The sequence below is a fragment of the Glossina fuscipes genome, unplaced genomic scaffold, assembly GCF_014805625.2.
Source record: "Glossina fuscipes isolate IAEA_lab_2018 unplaced genomic scaffold, Yale_Gfus_2 0, whole genome shotgun sequence".
NCBI classification, from domain to species: domain Eukaryota; kingdom Metazoa; phylum Arthropoda; class Insecta; order Diptera; family Glossinidae; genus Glossina; species Glossina fuscipes.
Window position 1 is genome coordinate 11,111,323 of NW_023998414.1, and position 17,083 is coordinate 11,128,405.

At 31.5% G+C, this 17,083-nt stretch overlaps 1 protein-coding gene across 1 annotated transcript in view; it reads left to right on the forward strand.

Moving 5' to 3' along the window:
- Positions 1 to 4,669: 4,669 nt before the first annotated feature.
- The window catches only part of LOC119632360 (nose resistant to fluoxetine protein 6), a 29,361-nt gene continuing 16,947 nt past the window's right edge, over positions 4,670 to 17,083 (forward strand). Inside the window, exons 1-2 of the mRNA XM_038025226.1 lie at positions 4,670 to 5,070; positions 14,052 to 14,198. Coding sequence (XP_037881154.1) covers positions 4,713 to 5,070; positions 14,052 to 14,198 — 505 coding nt within the window. The 5' untranslated portion in view covers positions 4,670 to 4,712. The remainder of the gene's footprint in view (positions 5,071 to 14,051; positions 14,199 to 17,083) is intronic.

Genomic DNA, 17,083 nt, shown 5'->3' on the forward strand with positions numbered 1-17,083 from the left:
CCCTTTAATAGTCATAATCAAATGTTTTCATAAAAATTAATTTCAAAATTTTCTCAAATTAATTCTTTTGAAAATTTATAAAAATTCTTTGAAGAAAATTATTTAACTTTTTAACAGAAACGAAGTAAAAACACGCTATACACGGGACACAGTCCATCATTACATTACCCGACACCATCCTACAATTATTCATACAATACCCTAATCGAAATAAAACCTTATGTGGGATGTGGTCGCAAAACGGGTTCGATCCGAAGAGTTTTCCACAGCTTTCGTTCTTTGACCAAAACATATTGGTTTCAATCCTTCAAGTTGAAAATAAAAATACAATTCAGAAAATGATTCAAGAACTGATCGATAAAAGGTACCACAAGTGGTGTCTAAAAAAAAAAAAACCAAAAAAAAAAACAATATAATAAACAACATATAATGCTGCATAACATTGACGTCAAGATTGCTAATAAATTGTTCATTTCCTATTTTAAGGGTCACACTATAAAATTTTCCATTAAGCACCTTCCGAGTGTGTGACATTTTAAGTGCTAACTTTTAATATTCTTACAACTAGTCCGTGAGCTACGCCACAAAATGGTTTGTAGAAATATCCAAGTCTCAACAACCGAAAACAATTTAATGATGCTGTTAATCTTGTTCGTGATAGCACTCAGTCCCATTCGTTCTTTTCTGTTTATTCTTGTTCGTGCGCTTCTACGATTTACACGAAATATGAACTGGATGCGTCGACTCAAATTTTTTTCATCCGTCCAATTGCTCGCTTAGCGTTCGCCTATCGTCATGAAACGGCACGTGTAGACATCAGCTCCCTTTTAATCAAATGCGATAACGTCGGTTCAAAAAACTATGGATAATTTGAAAATATGAAGGCGCTTAAAAAATATACGATTAAACGAGGGGCTTGACTCGGACTAAATAAGTCGTCGAACAAAAATTTTAATGCAGAGATGACGGTTCTAAGAGAACACCTCCTAGTCTTACCACACCATTTGTAATATCTAGTGATATTTGATAGCGATCTTATAAAGTGTAGCTACTTTCGATCCATATAAGAGTACGACATCCTCACCTATCAGTTAATCGGTTCGCGTAACATAGACCCTTTGGCGAAAGAGAACATTCTAATTTAGGTGATGGTTAGCAACCATCAGGTTTGGGAGTCAAAAAAAAAAAAAAAAAACCAAAATTACTAATAAATTAATGTGTTACTGCCAACAACTTACCAGCAGATATCGATTGTCATGAATATATATATCCTATCTATGAAGATCGCCTGAATATTTGACCAAATAACTAATAAATAGTTTGACGATTGTGATTATAACAGATTCGCCTGCTCTTCATTACAACACTTATTCAAGTTTTTAATTACTGAAGTCGACTTTTTACAAGCCCTTGTAACGTTGATCTATGAATTTTTGTCAAGGCCACAAATATTAAATTTCATCTTATTTTCTTATACTTATAATCCATAATTTTCGAAGAAGTATATGCCATACAGTTTCATTTTTATCGACATAGATCATAAGCATAGATCGTTCTTAGGCCAACACATATCGGCCTATCATCATATTCATTAAAATGTTAGAAAAGTTGCAACTTGTATGACGAAGACGGACGGACTGACGGAGAAGTTTCGAATCATTTTCTGAATCGAACAATATAATAAATAGTGGATCTTTCTCAAATCATTTTCGCTGCTCCATACATCCGTACAAGCTAAGTAGAGACTTGTGCCACAAGAGGGCATAGTGTATAAAAAGGTGGCCTCTTTAGCTTTCCAAAATTCACTACAAGTCGAGCATAGGAATCCTGTGTTTGTGTGTGTGCGCCTGTGCCTAAAAATATGATGGCTGATATGAAAGGTCTGTGCGGATTTTTGCTCTTCGTTTGAGCTTCTTTACATAGCCTGCTCTTCTCCACTGATTCCAACTGTTGATGTTTAGTGTTTCCGATCTTGCTCCACCAGTTGCGAAATTTCATCGACTTTTTCAGCGACTGGCCAACCAAAGCGAAATGCATCTTTGACATTAAAGACTCCTGGGTCCTTTGTTCATTCACAGCATTCTCACCGTACACATGCAAAGTTTTTCGGTATAGTCGTCAAAAAGCATCACATATTAAATCATTTCGCAATTTCACGCTCATCAACAATATATATATTATATATGTATACTTTATAGGATCTCTAAAATTCCCTTTTTTCGAAAAAGAAACAAATTGAGCATACCCCCATCTTACAGTGGTGGGTATAAAAAACTATGATCACAGAAAACGAGCTAAAACGAGGCTCGTCTGAATGAGACGATCAGGTGAATGTTAATCGATATATAGGCGTCAACACCATTTAGTAGCGAAAACAACAGAGACCATTATTTATGAAATTTGCAACTCTTTGTTAGCAACTTTTACAATAACAAAAATGTAAAACATCAAAAGCACCTGTTGACCTGTTGTCCAGATAAAACAATGTGACCGAATATCTGCTGTAATAGCAAGGTATAAGGGCTTCGGTATATTGATGCGCGGAATATACGCACTTATGTTACCTATCTTATGTGCACATTTACTAACTGACATATATTTTGTGTATATTTTCACATACATATAGTACATGGCAATTAATTGTTTTTGCAACAATTAACAGAATAATGAAACAATGAGCAATTTATTGATTTTAATATGAAAAACTTTACATTCAAAATTTTGATAAAAAGCATATCCTTTTGTCTCAATTTCTCAAGATCAACTGGTTATTTAATAATAATAGTTTTACACTTAATTGTAACTAACCTTACTCAAGAATTTCCAGCAAAAAAAAAAAAGCTTTCATTAAAAAAAAAAAAAAATTAATTTTCTTGAAAAATTTGATATATATTTGACAATTTTTTTGAAGGATCTTTCAGCTAAAGAAACTTTCAGGATCTAAAAGGGCGATTTAAGATTCTCAAAAGTTAATGTTATCTACCATCCCGCCGAAGATTTAATATCCGAACTTTCGATCTCTTTAGGGGAAATTGAAAAAATGCTAAAATTTTTTCAATTTTTTTAAAGAGTAAGTTTTTTTTTTTTTTTTTTGTTTTATCTTTAACGGATCTGTGATATTGATAAATTTACATTTTTTTTTTTGCTTAACACAGTCACCGTCAGAAAGAAGTAGGGAAAGATGAAGAGATATGAAGTAATGCTTTTAAACTAACTAACTGAGCATTCACTTACAATTACGACCACAGGCAACGCTATCGTAGTGAATTGGTAGACACGATTTTTATCTCTTCATTAGAAAATTATACAGAGTGTACCAAAAGTTACGTAAGATATGAATTTTGCGACATTTGTGTGGTATGGCGTGGTAACTGACAGTCCAGTATTATTCAAAATGCAACCCTGCGCAGAGATTACGGTTGATTCAGCTAGTGGATAAAGTCGATATAAATGAAATATGAAAATTGCAAAAATTTTAATTTATCGAGTATTACGCATGCTCTTGACGATCAATTCATTTTATGCATTGAAATTGTAGATAATCTCGATAAATGCTTTATATCAATTTCTTGTACCACATTTTTCAAATCACAGTTTTAAACTTATGCGAACTTGCTTGTCGATAGGACTTTAGCTACAAAACTTGTGTACAAAATTACTCGTTTAACTGTCAAAATGTTGAATCCATTTAAATACTAAAAGTAACCAATATATAGATAGGCGGATGAATGGAAAAATCTAAATCGGATTAGTAATGGGCAATGGTCAAGAATATACGTGTTGTTCCCAAGCGTTATAGCTGGAATGTTAAACTTAGACTTGAACTAATTCCACTTCTTTGATAGCACATATGAAATTATAACAGGATCTAGCAGGTCTAGCATTTCCGTGTGAAAGAATCGCGTTAACAATTTTCTCAAGCATTGAAAATAAAATTTTTAAAAAAAAAAAAAAAAAAAAAAAAAAAAAAAAAAAAAAAACTAACCATAACTAGGTAGTATATCCAGCATAGACTTAATTTATTGATATCCATATTTTGTTACAATAAAAAAGTAACATGCCATGTAATAGTAAACATGTTAACATACAATCGTAACGTAACATAAATAAAGATAATAAAGATTCAAACCTAAATATTATATTATTTGTACTACATCGCTCTAACAGAGGAAACATAAAGTAAAACACGCCAAACCTATCTATATGCACGTTCGATATGACAAGACCGCATAACCATAGATTGAATACTGAACATGCGAATATCGCAAGTAATAACGCAATTAAACTTTCTATGATTGATCGACTATTTAGATTAGATTAGATCAGTAAATCGACTGAAATCTACTCGATATTAAAATTTAAATAATTATTGAAAAATCTATAGCCTCTGCTTACTCACAAAACGAAGTGGACGGAAACTGAACTGAAAGTTTAAGGAACGTGTTCAAGACATCAATCTTTTTAAATACCATTTTTAGTAAAATGAAAAAAAAAATCTAGATTAACATCTGTAGATAGAAAAAACCACTCTTTTGTATAAAAAGAATGCAACGATGTATGGAACTTTATTATAATAAGCTTTTCGATTAAATCAAAGAAAAAAAAAAAAAAAAAACGAATTAAACAAAAACAACAATATATAACAACATATACAAAGAAAAAAAACAGAAAAAAAACGAAAAATTGTCAAATTGAAAGGAAAAGCAGAAAAGATGCATGTTAACATGCGTATGTGTTTGTGTGTTCTTTGCTTAACACTAAACATTTTATTCACATCATGTTATGGTTTGGCGAATGCTGCGGTAAACCCCACTTGCAATTTAAAAAATAATTGTAACATAAATGATCAAATACTAAGCGTAGGCGGTGAGAGTGTCGAACGCACCAGCAACGATTTGGAAAATAAAATCGCTTCAATATTTGAGGATAAAATTAACTACAGTTTAAAGCTTTTTGCTGATCAAACTATAATTGATTATAAGGCATTGGAGCGTAACTTAAGCGATTTGACGGCCAACTTAACCATAACTCATATACGTCAAGATAATGATATTGAAGAAAACGAAAAAAGTAAGTATTACGAACTAAAAAAAAAAAAAAAAAAAAAAATTTTATTTCATTATGTTTTTCAACCGAACCAACCCAATTTCGAATTTAGAGTTTCTTATAAAAAAAAAAAAAAAAACTAAAAAATAAAAAAAGTTTTGTGTAAATGTAAAAATCTCATTACATCGTCTTAAGTCGTCGATTATCGAGCAAATCAGTGTCTGCGATTTTATCCAACGTAACAATTCACCAAATTTTTCAATTTCATTTCAGTTCAAAAAGCTCGATTTTAAAATCGAATTAAAAAAAAAAAAAGAAGTTAATTTCAAGGTGACGGTCATAATGTCGTAGATAATTAAACAAGCGGTTCAATTAGTCACTTTAATCATGAGAACTGGGTCAGTGGGAGAGATATTATCTATTACTTACCTATTGCTCCATTCGTAAACAACTTTCTCTAGATTTGTTTTTTTTTTTTTTTTTTTTTTTTTTTTGATACCGAGTTTGTATATTAGATATACGCTAGAGCTAATAGCTGCACTTCTCAAATATCTTTGACAAGGTCTAGGCAGTCGTACTACTCGTAGTTTACTTACTTAAATGGTGATAAGCGCGTTAATCCAGATCGTATAACTAATAATATGATGCAATTAAAATCTTGAGTTTCACCTTCTTTAAATCGTGAATGCTCGGTTGCGAATGCTTTGCTTCGTTATATTCTATGCAAGTCCGTGTTTCGAATCTCGTTTCAATCTCGCTATACTTTGTTGCTTGCAAAAATATCAAACAGAAGTGTATTTATGAACCATTTTACAAAGACTAAAAGTCTTTATTAAGTTCGGCGACTTAGTAAGTATAGCCTTGTTGACGACGATTGCTTAGCTGTAGCGATAGCTCATCTATTAACATATAGTTCGGTTTTATCGTTCGGCGGACCCACCATTTAAAGAATCATTTAGTATAATATAAATGACATAATTGCAACACTCTTGTCAAAAATACGTTATAATCTTTTCTGACAACCTAATATTTTGCAATATATTAAGCTATTTACATATAATTGGTAAGAAAAACAAATAGGCCTGTCCGGCAGGCAACTCGAAACTGAACTCATGAAAATTCATGTTTATATATCAATACATATATATATATATATATACACATGTATATATAAATTGATTTAATAAACATTATGATCAAAACTCGTTTCCAAAACCATCAGGTTTGGTTTTTATATATCCGAATGACATTTCTGTTTATTTAAAAACAGAAATAACAAAAATAAAACAAATAAAAGAGATATTTTCGCCTTGAGACAAAAACTCTTAGGTGCTTATCACTTAAGTAAAATTTATAAAATATATCTTATTATTTAAAAAAAAAAAAAAAAAAAAAAAAAAAAAAAAAGAAAGAGTCTTCGCTCTTATCTATTATTTATATGCCTGTGCGATGGAACAATGCGCAAAGAAGTTAGACGAACTCGAAATGTGTTTGCATCTAATTACAAACTGTCCGCAAGACGTTCATGAAAGTTCAATGAAATTTTTGATTTCTCTTTTCTGACAGTGCATTTCTCAACCCCCACATAATTCCCTAGAACGTCAAATATCATTTCCAATATTTTTCCCTCATCTTGCATATGACAAACGTATGGGATATAGTACGTTAAGGGGGAGGCGAGAAATCGCGTATACAAAGTGCAAATTAGAAATTGTTTTCAGTATTTCAGGTATGAAGATTTTGATCTCTAACAGGCTCCTTAGACTAGATCGTCAATGATTGAAATTGATTTAGCAAAGCAAAAAAAAAATGGGCCCAAGCTAGCAGACATGATAGGCATTTCAAAAAATCCTGTACATCGTCGGTTTTATTCACACTGCAAACGGGGAAACGCCATGATGATGTTGCAATTGAATGTTTAACCATTTTTCACACCAATGGAGCGGAATTTTTGCGTCAACTCGTAAGCATAGATAGAACATATGTTCATTACGTATTTATCTGAGACGAAGAAACAAAGTAATTGAAATGAGATTTCAAGAAGAGAATCGATTCGAAAGAGAGCTTCATCGGTTGGCAAGCTTATGGTCTCAATTTTTTCGAATGTACATTAGATGATTTTGACTGATTTTGTTAGAAAATAAAAAAAAAAAAAAGAAGAAGAAAATCCATCGAGAAGTATTTTATATGGTTTAAGTAATAAAATCAAGAAAACGTGGTTAGGTTTGATAAAGTAACAATGAGTCGACAAACACTAAAATCAATGAGTTAAAGTTCGAATCCCTTCTTGTTAGAAAGAAAGAAAACAAATCTAAAGAGCTTTTATGTGTAAAAAAATTAATTTTTGGTTGTGGTTTTGTGGGCTGACAACATCAATTTTACATATGAAAATGCACAACACTACTGACATAGGAGTATTAGTTTTATGTACCATTACTTGGACGATATGTGTTCTTAATAAAATATTGTAGCATGGCCGACTTATCGTAGTACCATCAGCTCATTGCGAGCAAAACCTAACGGCGACTCTAATCGCCAAAAATTCGTATATGGAATTGATCATTCTATACTGAACCCTATTAGACTCTTTACTTTGGCATTATATGAAAGCATTAACCGACAAATCCCGAATTCTCGATCGAAATAAAAGCCGATTTACTATATGTGAAAAAGTGAAAAAAATTGATGTTTTCAGGATTGAGTTTTCACAAAAGTACAAAGGCAATCGTTTTTGCATGAAATCTATTTTAAATGATAATAACAATGGCATGAATCAATATCTAAAATAGATGAAAATTCATGTCATGATATATTTTATCGTTTAGTTTTTATTACAAATTAAAAAAAAAAATATAGATATACTTATCTGATGACCCTATATTAATATTATCAACGTGCCCATCGGTAGACGGATAATATGCGCAAAGCAGACATGATTAAATTGATTAATATTAGGAACACGTGCACACTTATTGCTTGACTGATGAAAAATACTAGTTAGTAGAAAGCAATGGATAGTTGAAATCTGTGATTGTGGATACAAAAATGAAATTCTAATCTGGTATCTGTTTCGTAACAATATTTTAACAACACAAACGTTCAAAATAGCTATTATACAAGGTTTTGTTTTTTTTTTTTTTTTTTTTCTTTCTAAACTGACACGAGCTTAAGACTGTTTCTTAATTAATATTTATTTTTTTTAAATCTCTAAATAAGTAAATTGACTTAACTTAAAATATTCAACCGTACGGTTCAATACTATTATATAAAAGAATTTTACGATTCCAATTAATTTCCTTATGCGTGTAATAAAAATAGTATCCGCTTCTTATTTCAAGAATCTTTAAAGAAAAAAAAAAAAAAAAAAAAAAACATTACCTATAAAAAAATATTTAATGTTCGGCTATAGCAACAATAACATTATAACATTATGGAAAGTATCAATTAAAGGCAAACTAAACACAACTTTAATGTTAATTTTCGAAAAAAAAAAAAAAAAAAACAAAAAAATTAAATTCTTGACCATTAAGCGCTTTTCAATATAAATTATGATATATATATATATATATATATATATAAGAAACATAAGTCGTCGCCCTCCTCTCCTTAAAGAATTTTTGTGCTAACCTTCATAAAATTAAAGCACTTTCTAACTAAAAACATATTGAAATACTCAAATACCGCACCATGTCTAGTAATGTTACCTTAAGGTACCTAAGTCTAGATAGATGAACCTATGGCTTTTAAACCATTTATTTATATCAAGAAAGGAGATTTTTTTTCACTTCTGCTAATAATAATTCGGCTAAAACGACAATTGCCTTCCAAAAATTACTTTTGAATTCAATTAGTTAATGTGTTTACCATATGTCGTGGCTATGTACTTTTATGTCTCTGCACCCCGCCCCACTCCACCCATTAGAACCTATTGAAAACAAGACCGTCTGATTATCTAAATTAATTGCTTTGTTCTTTGTCGCTTCCTGCGAACTTGACTTTCATTGACTTTCATCTATAAATCAGAAGCCACCATTTCATCATCTTCAATCATTCCTAGATACGACACATCTATTCAAAATGCTTACACTATTAGGATTTATAAGTTTTTCCTTTACTACTTGTAAAGGTTATCATCCTGTATAACCCTAACGCCCATATTCAAAAAGATTCTGTGTGTGTGTGTTCTTTGTTACGCGGAAAGGTAAAACGACCTGAGTGGTTGTTCGCATTCAAAAAAAAAAAAAAAAATAATAATAATAATAATAATAATAATAATAATAATAATAAGACAAAAAAAGAATAGAAATTTTCAAAGTCCTTTACCTATTATTTTTTACATAGATATAATATAAGGCGCTCTAAAATTCACGCAAAAAGTTCTTTTGATACATAGGTACATAATAGCATGTTGAATGAATGGTCACCAAACGTTTATTCATACTAACATATAGAACAAATGATCTCGCTATGCGTAGCCAATAGGTCGCAGTTCTTGTATCAATTGAATTTTGTAAATATCACGATGCAAACTTTTCGCGAGAATGCATTGTAGAGCGCTCTTCGATATGTTCAATTTTTGAACGCGATACTGAATTAATATTCCTAGACTTTAAGCAATATACTCATGAACTGCTTCGATGTATTCTACTAAAACATGGTCAGAGTGTTTAAAATCCCTAACTGACCCACTCTTTCTAAATTAATTGATTAATATTTTTACAGTTGGTGATGAAGTTTAATCGTTATACAAATCAATCTTAGGTAAATTTGTGGGAATTAATGAAATTTAGGATTATCTCAAGACTCTTTCTAGGTGTTGCATACATCCACGGATACTTAATAAGCCTTTAGCCAAAAGTGATATAGGATAACGAGGGTATAAGAAATAAATTGCATCGTGCGACACCGAAGTGAACTTCATCTACTAGGAGGAAAACGGAATCGATGTTACTTGGCAGATCCTCATAATCAATATAAATACAAAGCGCTGCGTCTTTAGTATAGAGATCAATTTTAAAGGAAGAACTCTTTGGTTAAGGAAAACTAATTTTGATGAATTCCGATAATTTGATAATAACCGTTTTATTCATTCCAATCATGTTTCTGTATGCATAGCACAGTGTTTCCCAAAGTCCTGACACCAATTACGGTTTCAACCTTATTGCTGTATGTAGAACCTAATTGCACGTGTAGAGTAGAAGGCTTAAGAGTTTGATTATTGAAACAATGTGCACTAGCCGCCATAACATATTTACTAACAGTGCTGTAATCATGCCAATTACGCATTTACGAAGGCAGCTTTCTAATGGTGATTTGCTTTCCTAGTCTCGGCACCCGGTACCCCTTCGTCTAATACAATTTTTCACCTATCTTATCCACAAAATGCCAACAATTAGTGTTTAATGGCATATGAAAGTTTTTTTGGTACGTGATCCCGAAAAATAGACCTATGTAGGGTAAACTTAGGGCAGTTTAGTATATTCGTCAAATTAAAACTTATTCCAATCGAATTCATTCCAAAGTTCTACCTGTAAGTCGAACACATTTTGCGTATATGGACTGCAAAGATCGATTCAGAAAATGATCCAGACTCGATTAGTATAATAAAAAGTGAATCTATCTCAAGTCCTTTGGATGCTGCGCATACATTCGCACAGATTGCTTACACTACTGTAGTAAATGATAGATTTGCTAAATACCATCTTCGCTTCATCTTATTAAGCGATAAAATAAAAAATAAAGTATTTTTATAAATGACATAAAATAATTAAATTTTTCTCTTATTATTAATTAAAACTCGTACAGTCCACTCGTTAAGAAAACTGCGTTCATCAATGTCATTCCCGAGTATATGCACGCAATTCTACCTGCCATTACTTCCATTTATATGTAAGTATGGCTTTATGGCTTAATAATTTTTCGACTTAGCTGTAACATTGAGTTTCGTTGTTAAGTGTAAAGCATTTTAATTAAAAAATTTCATGTAGAATAGCTTAGCGCCGAGATAATATTGGGAAATGTTCATCCGTGATTTCCTCGTCAGGTAATCTCTATATGGAAAGGAATATACGTAAAAATTAAATAACTTATCGAATAAACTATAAAATAAATGCTTTTATAGTAAATACAAGTTTTTATTGTGAATAAATTTAAAAACGAAAAAAAAAAAACGAAAAGAAAATACAATTTTTGTGTATATATGTTTTGGATACATTCACGATAAAAAAAAATAAAAAATAAAAAAAATTATTTCACTCTTCCTATGAACAACGCGCTAAAAAGACGTCACTTCAATGCACATTAATTCATTCATATGAATAAACAAAAATTCCTTTTTCAACTGACTGATACCTACCATCGAGAATATATTTAAGAATATTCTAATTCATAACAGGTACATATCTTATTCTCCCAATCACCAATACACATAGGCCAATACGTTCTATAAAAAATTTATACACTATAACTGAACTGAACAATAAAGTTTTATCATCAGCAAATAAAATCACAAATATTTTGTATTCCAGAAACGTAACATCAAAGAAGAAGAACAAAAAAAAAGAAAAGAAAACAAAAAAATTTGCATAATTAAAGCATATAACATGTTTGTGTATGTATTTATAAGACGAGCTATTTTAACTGCTTTACAGCACATACAAAAAGAGTCTAAAAAATATCAATCAAGTGAAAATTGTTTTTATTAATTTTATTTTCTACAAAATAAAGATTTTTATGATATCAAAACCAAAAAAAAAAAAAAAAAAAACAAAGTATTTGTCTAATCTTTGGAAATAGTTAATAAACATATAGAATGTGTTTGAAATCAAGATCAAGATCAAGTTGATATTTAATTATTTATTTACAAATTTATGCAATTTTGACACCTTGGTGCCAAAATTTGGTTAAGTGAAAATTATTATTCAATTCTTTTTCCTGTTTTTTTTTCTCATTTTTTTTTTTTATTTTTGCGTCAAGTACGTCGTAAAGGTTACTAAAAGCTATTAAGATTTGTTTAATGCATACCTTTGTCTATATATATGATAGATATATGATAGATATATATATTTTTTTATTATATCCATCTCTTAGAGGGTATACTAGCTTTAATAAACGGAAATTAAACTTAATAACCGCTTTGAGTGGACCACAGACTTAGGGACCAGCGGAAGATTATGACAATCGCAATATTCTGATTTCAAAAACAACGGATAACAGCGACGTGTAGTCAATAATAAAGAAGATTAGGTGCCACATTTTCCCAGATTCCATCCCGATAAGTTTAACTGACAATACGAACGTAGACTTTTTGTATTACAAAATTATCTATGGGGTGCGGTGAAGTTGTACGAAAACATGAAATGTATGCAATAAGCGATCTTCTACATGGCAAGCAATATGTGATAAACGCAACTATCATCTATGATATATACTTTGAAGGAATATACTTTTGCTCTCTCTTGGAACTAATCGTTGTACATAAATACTTAAGAGATATAAAGAAAAATCCTTAACTAATTTTTAACTTTTTTTTGTTCGAAAACTCTTCATTCGGACTGGAAATCTCGTTAATTTCTGGCATATGTACAGTGCATTACTATTATTATTATTATTATTATTATTCTAAGACTAAAGTCTTAAAACACCAGCATCTAAGGCTATCGGCTTTTATTTAAAAACTCTACCGCACTTGAGGATTCGAACCCACGACCATTGAGTTGCTAGTCGTGACTCTTGCCTACTCGGCCACTCAGGCGGCTGTGTATGTACAATGTAATATAAAGGTTTTGTTAGAATTTCTGATTTTACTCCAACTTTTTAATTGAATTAATCTTGGAATTAATCTTGGGATTAATCTTGGCGCATCACATTCACGAAGGTTTTCTGAAATTTATCCGGTTTAAGTAAGAAAAAATTTTTATTTGTAAGATTCGACCTTATTCGTGAACGTGGCTTCCTTCAGAAACAATACAAACTATGCAACGATTTTCAGAAGACAAGCTTGAGTAACCTCAATAATCTCATAATCTGATTCAAACCTTTTTCCCTTGAGCATAATCTTGGAACTAGAACAAACAAACAATAGAGAACAGATCTGGAGAGTAAGGTAGACGACGTATGGCCACCCACAGCTTTTGTTCCACTGTGAGTAAATGCGAAATCGAACATGCATTTTAACGCGTGAGTGTTCATTCACTATGTAAAAAATACGTTCTTTAGACGTGTTCGTACGACGGTTGTCCTACATCATATGGCGAACTTGAGCAATGTTTTCATTACTGCTTATAGTTTATGATATAGTGAATATTAAATTAGTGCGCACGTATGTAACATGCAGAATATCTTAAGGTAGATCCACCTGTTATTATACCGATTGATTACAATCATTATCTGAATTGACCTAAGTCAAAAAAAATTGTAATTTTCAAAATTTCTCAGCAAAAGTGACCAAGTGCTACTGTATATCGAAATTCTAAATCGATATGAAAACTTTGAACCCTGGCTGGGGCAATTTTTGAACGTTCCCTCCAACAACGAAAACTGCTCTGTTCATCCGATAAAAAGGTAAAATTTAGAATTAACATAGAAACATTAACTGTACCAAATTTGGACAATCTCGGCCTATATTTTGGATTCTATTCTAATAAGGAGTTTCACGAGAATTGATTTTTTGTGGAGCAGAAAAGTCTAAGTTTTAATATGTGGTGATGGAAATTGACCCACAATATCGTAGCAGTTTCATACTGAAAATGAACTCTACAACATTTGGACCATCTACGCCTATTTTTGTATCCTGTCCTATGTAAGCATTAAACTTGTACTACATTAGCTTGCGTTTTGGGCCCGCTTCCCCATAAATACTCAATCGAAAAATATGCCAAGATATAATTTTTGTGTAGGTTATTTAACGGTCGGCATTGCCCATCTATAATAATATATAATGTTGTCCTTTGTTTTCTATTTTTATAATTTTATTTAAATTTGTATTTGGTATATATTTCCTCTAGAATACGTTAATAACATCGCTCAGAGATTGATATCATGGTCGCAGCCATTTGATGCATCACGTAATCCACTGGCTTCTGAATTATGTCGTCGGCATACTAAACGTTACTTAGACGGGTTACATAATTTTGATTTATGGGCTCTAAAAAGTAAGTAAAACTATTTTTTAAATAAAAAAGAAAAAAAATTATTTTCACATTTTTTTTTTTTTTTTTTTTGCAAGTTTCTTAAATGTTGACAACTATTAATAATATTTATTTAATATATCATATTTCATTGTTATACAAAAAAAAAAAAAAAAAAAAAAAATTTTTTTATTTAAATTTTTTTTAAATTTTTTAAAATATTTAAAAATGCAAATTGAAAAACAAAAACTAAAAGAGGTGACAATGAAAAACTTTATGCGAGAGCTTTAGAGATAATTAAGAAGATTTTAGGTAATTTGAAAAAAATAAATCTTAAAAGCAAAATTTTCACTATAGGTTCCGAATGAACTGTTAATTGCGGCATTCCAGTGGACACGATGCACGAAATGCATCTCTGTAATCAAATAGAAATAAAAAATATGCATTCGATTAGGCGGAGACATACTTGACTTTTTTCGTTCTTCACCTGTTACAAGTGGACTCAGTTTCGGAATAGAAGCAGAAAGTTGTTGCATACATGCTTAACTGATCGCTGATATGCACACTAGCCTGGAAGAGTCGTAAATCTAACTCACAACCTGTAACATTCATTAATCTAGCATATTCGACAAGGTCATCTACAAGCTAATTGCCAAAACGATTTTGATTGACCAGCCGTGACCGTAACCTTAATTAGCAAAACATATTCCAACTCTCAAATACATGTACACGTACATATATATGTATTAGGTGAGCAAGTAAATGCCCACTCAGTTTTTAGTGAAATTGAAGAGGTATTATTATAAAACAGCATTAGAATTTACTTTGTTCAATGTGTTGTCGAGCAATAGCCATTACTTCTCTCCTCTTCCATGCAGGACATGAATTTGATGCGAAACAGACAATTAGTCTTTTCAGGCGATCCGGAAGAGAATCCATATTTTGATATCGTTATAAGAATGGAGCAATAGTCGAACAAACAATAGATCACTTATCGAAACCCGTGGTATTCGAAACGAGTGTTATCTGCCGATAGAAAATTGGCCTGAACGAGTTTTGCTATATGAAGCAGAAATTCCTCATACTGAAAACTTACGATATCATAGGTTTTGGCATATTGCCGCCGTTTTTCCTCTCAACTACATTAGTTTTTGTTGGCAGCTAGAGATTCTTAATGAGTTGGAACAAATCTTAATACACCACGTCCTATTAAACTTCTCAAATGCACAATGGATATTTACCTTTGCCTTTTGGACATTATGACTATTTGGGTTTTGGATAACGAAACGCATCCATTATATATCATTCGCAAGGATTTCGTAGCCCTAGCCAACGTATTTAGCAGGAAAAATAAGGTTTCCCATAAGTAGCGATTTTTTTAGTCCAGAACTACTTCTATTCAAAGCTCCAAGAAACTACGTCTTTCAATTGAAAAATAGTAGTCGCACTTATATTAAGCACTCTACAATGTACAAATTAAAGTTTTCGTTAGAACGAGGACGTGTTTGCAAGACTTGTCTTAAGACGAAGATATTTTTCCCATTTGTCCTTTGTATGAGAAATAATTTATATGTTTATGTTTCATTATGTCCAATAAACTCTTAATATTCTTTCCATAGCTTCAAGATTCCTCTCACATAGACATTCTGGTAGGGCTCGATAACAAAACAAGTATGATTTCAGTTTATCCACGCCTAACTTGACATTCTATCGTTCAAGGAGTTTTATGAAGTTCTGCTCAACACCGCACAGAAAATGATTCATTGTCTCTTTTGAAGTCAACTTCAATAACTTTCTATGAGTTACCAAGCAGGTGCAAATTTTGGATGGCCATATTAAAACACAGATGCTTCTCAATCGGTCACCTCTGGATATCTTTTATGAATATTTTCACCTGGCAAGTGAAGCACTTAACACACAAAGTCGGATATAACAGCCTGGTTCTTAATACTTCTCAGCTCCCGATATGTTTTTTCACCAACGAAAGTCCGGACGACAAGCATGCTTAATTCAGATCCCTTGCAGTCATGCTGACTTTGTAGCGTGTATCGATTTTTTTAACGAACCATATCGCTTTTCATGTGACTTGCAACTGCTAAGGATTCAGTCAAAATAATAATTTGCTTATCATTAATTTCAATAAACTGAAATGAATGTTGATAATTATCAAAAGAGAAATCTATTGAATAACCTTGAATTCTGCTTGGTCAACTTTACCATAAGAGCTTTCATAAATATATGAATAAGTCATAAGCAAATATCCTATTCAGCTGTGGCCGAATCTTCTGCAATCATCACCTGCAACTTAAAAAAAAAAAAAAACCAAAGAAATTTAGCAAAGATCGATAAAATGCAAACTATATAACTCTGCGCAAGTGTGGCTTTTTTTTTATTTTTATACAGTTATTGTAGAATCATCCATAATATATATGTGAACATTTTCATCAATACAACTGTTATAGTTTATAGGTCTCGAACAAGAAAAGATATATTTATTTACTTCCGAAAACAAAGATGTTTTCAACTGTATGTACTGTAGTTTGTACTACAGTCCTGTTGTCCAGTTCAGTCCAGTTTTCAATACTAACATGCGTACAAGAATTTCCAATGCTTTGGCTAAACTTGAGCACGATAACTTTTTTTGGATCGGGAAAATGTTTATCACAAATATTATGTAGGTGCGCAGACGGTGAAATGGACAAACGAACAGACGCGCTGAAATTGGTTCAGAATTTGATGCTGATCAAGAATACATGTACTTACTATTATTATTATTATTATTATTATTATTATTAATTGCGTAGGCAGACAGCCATCTGCAGACCATGCCCCTAGCTCCCCAGTTTTAGGATTTTTATAAATTGCGCCAACTTCCTTGGATCGGAATACCATACCGTGTCCGGTGTTAT